General features: G+C 27.6%; 1 protein-coding gene across 1 annotated transcript; it reads left to right on the top strand.

Annotated features, from left to right (window-relative positions):
- The first annotated feature begins 1226 nt into the window (after positions 1 to 1226).
- Positions 1227 to 1709, top strand: LOC124915840 (agamous-like MADS-box protein AGL62). Its single transcript, XM_047456588.1, has one exon. The coding sequence runs from the start codon at positions 1227 to 1229 to the stop codon at positions 1707 to 1709; it is 483 nt and encodes a 160-aa protein (XP_047312544.1).
- The last annotated feature ends 10156 nt before the right edge of the window (positions 1710 to 11865 follow it).

Below are 11865 nucleotides of genomic sequence, written 5' to 3'. Positions count from 1 at the left end.
ACGTTTTTCTCTTCATTATAGAGTAATTGTTTTCCAAAACAATTAAGGCATTTACAATTCAATACTAAGGTTACATGGTTTTCCAATTTGTTAATAATAATATTAATTATCATAACAAATAATAATAATAACAAACTCATGTAATTTACACTACAAATTAACAAAATTTTGTTAATTGGTCATCAAGGCATTTTAGATCAATTAATTTAAATTAATTGATTTAAATTATACATTTGGATCAAATTTCACCCTTTAATTCACGTTTGAATTTCATGTGAATTTGATTTGATTTTATTACCCACATTCTAATTTACATTCATTAATTGAATTTATAGAATTAGTTTAAAACTTCCAATAAATGAATGATGGAACAGCTAACTCAAATGCGGACACCAGCACCTTAGTCGTGGTCGAGGATGAGGGCTCATATTCATTCCTAGATTTCATCTCGAATTCATGGACTTTCATATCGACAAACATGTCGTGCAACTCCATCTTGTGGAGGTTTCTGGACTCTCTCATCACTGTTGACTTGATGTCTCAAGCACTGAGAAACGTCCTCAACGCCTTAACGATGACTTCTTTTTTCCATAGACCTTTCCTAGAGTGAAAAGTTCAATGACAATGCTGGTGAAACATTCATCAAACTCGTTCATCGACTCCCCTAGGAGTATCTTGATGCTATCGAACTTTTGAGTGATTTCATAATCATTTCTCATATATTAATAATTGATTAGGAATACATGATGTTGATCTCCATAATCAATTCAAGAGCCAATATATATAAAATAATTATCTCATCTAATTTTGTAAAAAAATAAATAAAACAAAAATAATTGTCTATATTATTATCAAAATTTAACAACTAATTAAAATAAAGTATGTAAACAATATTTTTAAATAAAAATATAATTATTTAATTATTTAAAATTTTCTATTTATATATAATCAAATTAGGACATTGAAATATTTTTATTTTGTAATATATAATAAAAAAATTAATTCATCAATTTAGAAAGATATCTAGATATCAATTAATTAGATTTCTTTCTTTTTATGAATATTCATAATGTTCCTATGCGAGTTTTGTTTACTTAAATCTATAAATATACTCCTCTAATCTAAGAAAAATTAAACATTTTATCTATTCATTACATATTATATCTCCCGTGTTTTATCTTTATCTAATCATGGTCAAAACAAACAAAGGGCGTCAAAGAATCACCATGGCCAAAATGAAGAACGAGAGTAATCTTAAGGTGACATTCTGCAAAAGGAAAAGTGGGCTTTTCAAGAAATTCAGTGAGCTTATCACACTATGTGGGGCTGAAGTTTTACTTCTAGTATTTTCACCAACAAACAGAGTGTTCTCCTACTGTCATCCCAGTGTAGAAGAAATAGTTGGGCGATTATTTGGTTCATCCTCTCCGACGGGGCTTTCCTGTGAAACTCAACAAATGATTGAATCTTATCGGTCATCAAACATTAGGGAACTAAATTCTAATGTGATGCAGGTTGAGGAATTGATGGAGGTTGAGGAGCAGCATGCGAAGCAGATAAATCACGACAAGAAAGTTGGGCAGGATCAAAGATGGTGGGAGAGATCGAATAAAGAGATGAATTATCAACAACTTGAACATCTCAAGATGTCTCTATTGAATTTAAATGCCATTGTGACGCAAAAGATGTTGGAGTTTTCTAACCCGTAAACTCAAACTTGTTTACGGGAAATAATTATTATTGTGATAAGTTATTGATAAATTTATCTTGTTGTTTTAATTTTTTATAATTTTAATTGTTATTGTTTTGATTGATGTTTGTGTTATGAATTTTATTTTAACTTATTTATGTGTTTGTAACCATATTTTTTGTATTTTAATATTTTTTTTTTGTTTTTATACTATTATCGATTAAGTTTTATGTGATTCGATAAGAAAAAAATATTGAGAAAAAAAAATAAAACGATAATGTCACATTTTTATCGTAAAATAAATAATCGAATATCTCAATCTTCATTATAGTTAAAGATCTCATCTTTTTTGGATCTCCAACCATAGAATACACTTTAATGCTAAATTCAAAATTATATAAAGTATATTATAATATATAAAAATATCTTAATTTAAAATATAATTTTATATTTTAATAAATAAAAATCTTATTTTAATTTCCTATCTTTATTATCATAAATTTTGAATTAAAATCTGTTACAAATTAACAATTAATTAATTTTCATGATAATTGATTAGATAGTTATTACTGTAGTTAATAGAGAATTACATGTTTATGTGTGAAATGAGTAGACCTGATGATCTCATTGATGATATCGTTGGAAATGAGATTCTCATGTGTTGCTGGTTAGATTCCCTTTCCTTTGAATACTAGGAAGAAAGGGCTACCAAGAAGCAATAGAGATGGCTTGATTATAAAGATGATAGTTTTCTTTCCTTCATTAATTTTGAAAAATAATTTTCTGTTTTTTCTCTTAATTACATTTTATAAAGTAATTATTCAACCACACATATTTTATTCTCCCTCATTTGGTCTCAATATCTTTATAAATATTTAAGAAGATAATATACAAAATATTGTAAATCATTTTTTAGTTAACTTTTGATTATATATTATATTATTTCATATATAAATAATATATATTCTTTTAAATCTTAACACCATAATTAAACTATTTAATTATATTATTTAATTCATAAATAAATAATATTATTTTAAAACATTAATTCAATAATTAAATCTTTTTAATTATGTATATATTATTTAATTTTATAAATCAATATTATATTAATTAATATTTATATCTATTAATAATTAATAATTAATGATTAACAATCATTTTTTTTTATATAATTTATAAACTCTTAGTTTGTGTCCTCGTAGGACTCAATTATAATTGTTATAAGTTTTACCATATTAATCCTAATTGTTTTCTAGAAAAGCACTATGACTCTTAAAATAATTGGATTAAATTATCTTAAATAATTATTCAATTCAAAATTAGTATTGCACGTTAAATTAAATGACACAATTTTTTCAAGGGGATGTTCGGACAATAAAAAATTTGATACTTCTCTAGCGTGGAAATTCAATCAAGACGACACACGCAAATGTTTGGTTGTATGAGGATCATAAATGAGATTCATTTTTGCTTTGTAAGATTAAATTAACTTCTAGATATTTCACCTAGATATTTCTTGATGAGGTGAAATATCTACTTTATGATGTTGTTTTTGAGAATATACTCTATTAAGTTTTTAGATTTGATTTTGATTAAGATTTGTGAAGTTTATTGTGAATTCATTTTTATTTTTTCTTATTTTAGGTTTAAACTTTTAATAATTAAATATCACCTTCTTACTAAGAAAGTTTTTAAAATATTATTGGATTTCTCAAATGATATTATTTGAGTTAATGAAGATTAAATCTAAGTATATGTCTATTATTTTGAATGTCATCTCTAGTTATGATAAATTATAAAACTTTTACTATTGTTTTTTATTTATTTAGTAAGCTTGTTTCATTATAATCCAAGCTTGCATATAAAAAAAGATGTCAAAGATTTTATGAGACATTTTATGTTTTTATAATATTTAATTAAAGATTTCAAACTATCTTATTTGGTATGGATTATAAAAAACACTTTTTTTAATTAAATTAGCATAGTAGAATATTTTTTATATAAATATAAAAATAAATAAATACAATTTATATTTAATTCACTTTTACATTTTTTTAATTAAATACAACTAAAATAATTGAATTAATTATAATAAAATAAACAATATTATTGAATAATATTAAGTTCACAGTTTAAAAAAATATAATTAATATTTAATTTGGAATGTAAAAACCTAATATTAATTCAATTCATATACGTATTAATGAATAAAATGATTTGGATTACTGATTTTGATAAATATAGTTTAGATTAATACGGATGGGTTTGACCCGTTTCCTCATACTATATATCAATGATTTAATTATTCTTTTTCATTTTCTATTCATAATACTTAATATAACCATTGTGGATGGAAGAAGATCTTAGACATGTTTTTCCAATTGAGTGTAGATAGTAACGAATAATGATGATATACATACAATTAGATTGGAACATGATCGGCAAACCCAAACGCAATTACACAAATTTAAAAGATAATTTACATATAGTTCTCTAAACATCATTTGGAATGAGCCCTAATTTGAATGAATCTATAGAGAGCAAAACACTTACATAAGAACTATACACCAAATGGGTAAGTGGTTGATGGTTCCTGAATTCAATCTAATTCCTAAGTCGTAATAAAAACTTAACTTGAAAGACTAAGAACAGAGGGAATAAAATAAACAATGTATTGTTGAAACATAACTTAATGTAAATTCAGTTATCAAAAGCATATTAATAGAATGTTAGATTAAATTAAATAAAAAAAAAGGAAAACTAATTAAAAGAGAAATAATTAGTTAAGGAAAAACATCTTAATAAATTTAGGTAAATAAGTTTAATTCAATATAACATAGTTTTAATAATATGGTCTGCACAAAAGGAAGTTGTAATCTGAACAAAACATAACTATGGTCTGAACAAGAACTAAGTTGTGTAATTTGCCTTTGTGCAGCTACTTCCCAAAAGACGTATGTCTTTAGATGCAGTCTAAAGAAAGAGCGAGCAGACATAGTCTGAATTTCATCAGACGGGTTGTCTAAAGAAGTCTGCGAGCAGATGTAGTCTGAACTTTATCAGACAGGCTGTCTAAAGAAGTGCGTGAGAAGACGTCTAGGACTCAATAGACGGGTTGTCTGAAGAAGTGCGCGAGTAGACATAGTCTGAACTTTATCAGACGGGTTGTCTGAAGAAATGCACGAGCAGACGTCTAGGACTCAACAAACGCTCTAGTCTGAAGAAGCGCTAACAGATGTCTAGGTTTCAAAGAAAGCTCTAGTATGAAGAAGCGCTTGCAGACGTCTAGACTTCAACAGACGCTCTGGTCTAAAGAAGCGCTAACAGACGTCTAGGCTTCAAAAGACGCTCTGGTCTGAAGAAGCTCTAGTAGACGTGAAGGCTTCAACAAACATTCTAGTCTGAAGAAGCGCTAGCAGACTATTATGATCGGGATAGCCGAAAGAGACTTGGGATCTCTTTAGGTCGAACGCTTACACAACACGCCGGTTGATACTAACTCGGTTAGAAGTTAATATCGGTCTCAATACTACACAAATCGTCAAAAACTCTTGAACCGAGTTCAAGTACAAAAATGTTTGTTTCTATTTGAAGCAACACACACATGGATTGGACAGCAATAGAAGGGTATGAAATGGAGAAGAAATACAATACAAGATTTATGGATGTTCGGAGATAAAGCTCCTACATCACCCCTTCTTCTCAAACGTACATTGAGAAGAATATTCACTAAGAATATTTAACACACTTTACAATACGTCAAATAACCAAGGCTTATTTACTACTCGTTATTGACATACAACTCTCACTTCTTACACAAAATGAATGGAATTGTAATATCCTTAGCACTTTGGACAGTATCTAAACAAGAACCGTTTAGACTTTGATTCAATTCTAAAATATGTTGTCTCACTGTCTTGTATATCTTCTTGGGTATATCTTCTAGGTATGTTGCAGCTGTTCTTCAAGATTCTCTTAAATAATGAAATATGAAAACAGTCATATTTCTCATTCAATGGATACTTACATGGTAATCCTTGATTCTAATTGGTCGGTCAAGAAGGTACATCATGACATTAAATGCGGTTGATACTTCTCAAGAAACATATCAGTCGACAGGTTTGCCTTCTATTGATTTAATCATCTGAAGCAGTTTGACAAATACCTACTCCTTGGGGACTGCTGTTGGACTTATACCAAAATAGGTATCTGATCACTTTTGGCAGTGTTTTGCTTCCCAAGGTCTATCATCAGACTTGTATCAAAATGGAAATAACAGTTTGTATATTTGAAAGCTTTCTTCTGCATATTTCCAAAGTATTCTGAATTACACCAAAATGAAAACTTCCAGTCGTTCTCAATTTAAATCTCTTAGTATATGATTGATTCCACATCTTTGATTTGATCGGTCAAGTTGCCGGTCATTTTATATATTGTATAAAAGCTTAGTATTGCACCAATTATTTTACCGGAAAGATCACTGGTTGCGCCGACTTTTCAATATCGGTGGACCGGACATACTGAGGAAGAATAGAAGATGATTTCTCTTTGAGGTATAAATGATAGGTTTACTGATCATACAACTGAGCGGTAAAGTCGATTTTCACTGCCGAGTCGATCCTCTACTTGTTTCGTTGTAAAGATAGTCGAATAGATACTTTGATAAGATAATCCTGGTTTGCACCGCCTTTGTAATATCAGTCGACCAGACTAGAGTGATAAAGTTGTTTTGAGGATATGACCGAATTCTGCATCTCCTGCACAAACGGTGGATTTGGTTAGGTTCTTCAAATATTTAATTACCTGCTACTTAACTCTCTATTTTATTTAACATAGACGTCTAGGCTTTAAAAGAAGACTAAAGGAACACCCGCTCATCTTCCCTACTCATCACCTGACAAGCGATAGTCTGTCACATTAGCACACACAATAATCAACAGAATAATTCCACATGTTAATATTCAGATTCGACAGTTACAATAATTAACGTGTATCATTTATACAAACCTTCTAAAAAGCTCAATAGTCACACGCCATTCAAGTAGGGATACGATACTCAAGTGCGTCTACAACACTGAAGTAGAGCTACGCTACATCAGAACTCGGAGCTCTACAACACGCCATCATTGAATGCAAAGAGGCTGTAACTCATATATATATATGGATCTTAATCAAGAAGGTGTTGGATATATTACCGCTTTTATTCAAGATTACTCTCTCATTATCCCAATTGTAATTCGTATACTATGTACTTTCCATTAAGATAAGCTAAGAGTGAAATTGTTGTAATATTTTTTAAGAATGTTCAACATTATAAGTTGAACAGAGGGTGTCTATTCAATAGAGTGAGATTTAGAAGTTCAGAACATCCATTGTTAAGTCATGGGTTTCTGATCAAGGTTGTGTAGGGGCTATAAAAGTTAAAGTCTTCTATTGTATTCTTTTGGTAACAGAAGAAGGGGTGACGTAAGAGTTTTTATCTCCTAACATCTATAAACAACTCCGTGTCCATTTCTTATGTCTTATTCATTATGCTTCAATACGCTTCAAATCCAGTGAGTTATTCCACACTTGAATCTGATTCAAGAGCTCGTGAAGATTTGTCACGAGAATAAAAACATGTCTTAACCTCCAACAGGGTTAAAAACCGAATTAGAAATCGATAGTCGTTCAACAATACTCAAATCCCACTGGTTGTTGTCGACACCGATCCCAACATAGAGAAATTGAGAGGATAATAATTGAAATTGAGATCGAGAGAGTCGAAACAATAAAATACACATAGGGTTAGAAGACGCAAAAGGAGAGTAGATGATATGTTGTATCCCTAGATGAGCCACAATATGTACCTTCTTCAAATTTGATGTCTTAGATGTGAAAATATGAATGTGAAACCCCACATAAAATTTTAAAATAAGTCCCCAACTATTTGAAGAGTGGTTTCATATCCCAAAAAGGAGACCGAGAAAAATTGATTTTAGGATTATAGGTTGCCATTGGCGCTGGCTCATATTCTTGTCTCTCCAATTGGGCTTGTTAGATCTATGATTATTTAGAGAAAAAATAAAATTTATGTATATTATATTATTTGGGTAAAATGATTACATAGTATTTATTATATAATAATATAAATATTATGAAATAATTAACTAATAATAAAATTAAATATTAATTTAATTAATTATTTACTATAAATAAATTATATTTTAACAAATAATTGATAGTTAATTATTTAGATTATAATAATATTAATATTAGTATAAATGACTAAAAAATAATAATTAGGTTATTACATTAATTATATAACTTTATAAAAATATAATATTTTTACAAATTACGAAAATATCAAGTAATTCTCTAGAGTAAATTTATAAACTAATATTATAAGAAAATTATTTATCTTAATCATATTTTGTTGTCATATACTAATTGTGGTATAAGATAATAAATTGAACAAAGTGAACTATTACATTATTATTGCTTCACATAATAGATCAAAGAAACAGAACGATTACAATTATTTTAATATTGATTTATCAATTTTTGATATTAATCAATAATTAAAAGTAAACGGAATAGATGCTCGAATCACCAGAATGGTATCTTTTATGAAAATAATTTTTTTAGATAATTTCATTATTATTAATTTAAAATATTTGTGTGAAATGTATAATAAAAATAATAAATAAAATAATTTTTATTCCAAAATAATTATTGTAAAAGAATGAATGAATTAATTTAATAAAATATACAAAATTAGACTGCACATTTAAAATTTTTCCATGGTACGTACAATTCTTAAATATTTAACTCTATAAATAGATTTTCTTCAATTTATTCATAAACACACTTAATCTTTTTATTACATAATACAATTCATATCAATAATTTGTAACTATCTAATCATGACGAGGACATGCATAGGAAGTAAAAAACTTAACACGTCGAAAATATAGAACGAAAAGAACCTTCAAGCCATCGAACTGGATATTGTAAAAATCCAGTGAACTAACTAGTCACATTATATGAGGCCAAAATGTTACTACCTTTTTTATATCAAGGAAACAAAGTATTTTTATTTGGTCATCCAAGTGTGGATGAAATAGCTCACCATTTATTTGGTAGTCCTGGTTCATCATCCTCAATTGGACTCTCCCATTAACCCAACAACTAATAGACGCTAAAACTAGAGAACTCAATACACAACTTATGCAGGTGTAAGATCAAGTATAGGTCGAAAAGTAACATGGAAAGGCAATTGCTCAAGCCTTAAAAGTTGGGCAAGATCAAAGGTTTTGTGAAAGATCGAGAGAAAAGATGAGTTGTCAACAATTGAGCACCTCAAAATGTCCCTCGAGAAGGTTGAGGTCATGGCGAAAACTCAATCTAGAATATTTTTTTTAAGGGAAAATGGTTATAACCATTTTATTAAAATCCCAAAAGTGGGAGGGTCAAAAATCAAAGCTATACAAATCTCATCCATGATTAAAGGATGACAATAAAACGACCCTAAAGAACCTAATTAGTATCAATCAAAACATACAAAAAAAGAAAAGAAAAAAAAGAGAGATTTCTTTGTTTCAAACTGTATCAAATCCTAATTATCCCAATCAGGATTTTTATTTTCATACAAACCTGTTGTTACAACCGATTGTGTTTCTCTTCCCCTTCCCATTTCTCTTGCAATAAATGAGGATGAACTGAAGAGGTGATGATGACTGTATTCTCATTATAATTGTTTATTGAATACTTTGAATAATTATTCATGGTGTTGTTTTGTTTTTTATGTTTTATTTAATTGATTTTATTTTTGTACGTATTCATGATGTTATTGTTCTTTGTATTTTTAGCTGTAATATTTTTTTATGGTAATTCAATAAAATATTATTTCGGAAAAAAATAAAACAAATCACTCAAGTTTTTATTGTCAGATTATTTGGAATAAGTTTTATGTCTTTTAATAAAAAAATAAATATTTAATTCAGGAAAAGAAAATAAATATTTAAAAAATAAAAGTTAAAAAAGTAATTAATAGTATTATTTTACATATTTTATTGTAATATAATTAATTAATAATATTTAAAGTAATTAAATAAATTATATTTTAATCAATAATTGAAAAAATATTTTAATTAACTTTTATATTGTATTTTCATTAAAAGCGATATGCTTATCCTCGTCAAAATATATATTGTTTCATTATAGGATTAATCCTCAACAATAACTTTCCAAGTCAGTACAATTAGGTTGTCCCATTGAACCTAGTTCTTGGGATCTTCAGTCTGCATAGGTTGGGTTTTCCTTCATACCAACTTATAGTAGGCTAATGTCTCAAAAGACTTCAAACTATCTCTCTATTCAATAATCTGATTAGTGGATCCATAATGTTATCTTTGACTTACATAGTCAAATTTGATAACTCCATTAAAGAGTATAGTCTAATGACATTATGTCTAAGACGTGTATGTCTAGACTTGTCACTGACTCTAAGCTTGTCCAATTTCCAATTACTATCACAATAATTAGAAATTTATGTTGGTACATTCTTAGTTAACCTTGAACATCTTCTAATAAGAAGCATAGTCATTCGTACATGCTTATCATTTAATTTTTTTATGAAAATATTGGTTACTTGGCTAACTAGTAGACAAAATGTCTTTGAACTATTCTGCCTTCGTGTAAACAATTATATATTTTACATAAAAATATTTTATTTTTCGACATAAGTCAGAAATATAGTTTATAACGTTTAATCTATCCATCATAAGTTTCTTAGAAGATTTTCATACGTAGATTGCACTTCTAAGTGTAAACATATTCACTTTAAGACGTAAAGTCTTTCATTTAATAATATCAATATATCATTTGATAACAACATGATATTTCGTTTAGTGCAATTCATATCCTTTATGAATTTAATCATTTTTATCGTAACTTTCAACGATAAAAATATCGTACAAAAGACACGTAATGAAATAATTTCATTGTCTTCATGATATATATAATTGTCACATCCATTTTTAAATAAAAGTATGATCAAATTTTCATATCATTATTATAAAAATTGTTATAAGTCATATCAAAACTTTATAAACTTTCATTTTCATTTATTTCATAAAATCCTTTTGAAGACATTGGTTCTTCAAAGTTTATGAAAATAATGTCAAAATATGACACGTTTCTTAATTTTAAAATCCTCAAATCTAAAAATATCGATTTGAACACCAACTCAGCAAATATAAACAAGACATTTTCTTGTTATTTTATTTCTTTTTATAAAGTTGCGCAACTTTATCTTTTATAGAGAACACATTTCTCTAACAACAAATTATTTTTACATTTATCATAATATACCCTATTATTTTTGTGTTATAATCAATAACAATATTTTCCCCCACATTCGTGTTGATATCCTTTTTAAAACACACACATTTGTATAATTTAAATCAATGATTTTCTAATTAAGAAATTGTCACACAATTCTTTTAAAAATTTCTTTTGTTATACTTATCATACATTGAATAAGATAACTATATTATAAATATTTAATTGAATTAAAACATAATTTCTATACGAGAGATTAGAATGTTTATTCATTTATAAATCATTCTTCGCATAATATCTACATAAGAAATTAAAATATTTATTTTAACACTTCATTTCTATAAAAGAAATTAGAATATTTAATCAAATAAATATTCACCGTATCACATGATTTCTACAAAAGAAATCATAATATTTCAAGCATCTTTGACCAAAGTCGCTCAAATATTTATTTTCGGTTGCACGTTTGTATCCCATAATATTGGCACGTTTGCCACATTATTCTCAAATCAAACAAGACTTTCCTTGTAATTATTTGATTTCAAAATTATCAAATTAAGTAAGTCTTAATGATGCGTTGAACAATGTATAACAAATATATTATATTAAACCAAAATTAATATATCCATATATATGATATTGTATATTATTGCTTCATGAATTTTTGTCACCACAACAAAATAACTATGGATGTTCGGAGCAAACTTTCATACGTCACCCCGTCTTCTCAACCACGAGAAGGATTCCACTTGATGTTTTGATTTGAATAGCACCTCTACACAAATCTAGTAAGAAAACAGGTCTTAAACACTGCCTATTTCTGAACTCCAAGCTCATACAACACTTTT

This window comes from Impatiens glandulifera, chromosome 9, assembly GCF_907164915.1.
Source record: "Impatiens glandulifera chromosome 9, dImpGla2.1, whole genome shotgun sequence".
NCBI lineage: Eukaryota > Viridiplantae > Streptophyta > Magnoliopsida > Ericales > Balsaminaceae > Impatiens > Impatiens glandulifera.
The sequence above is the reverse complement of the archived record's forward strand: the minus strand, read 5'-3'. Positions and strand labels throughout refer to the sequence as shown.

What these genes read in the sequence shown, in the direction of transcription:
- LOC124915840 (XM_047456588.1), top strand. Translation starts at nt 1,227, where the DNA reads ATGGCCAAAATGAAGAACGAGAGTAATCTTAAGGTGACATTCTGCAAA.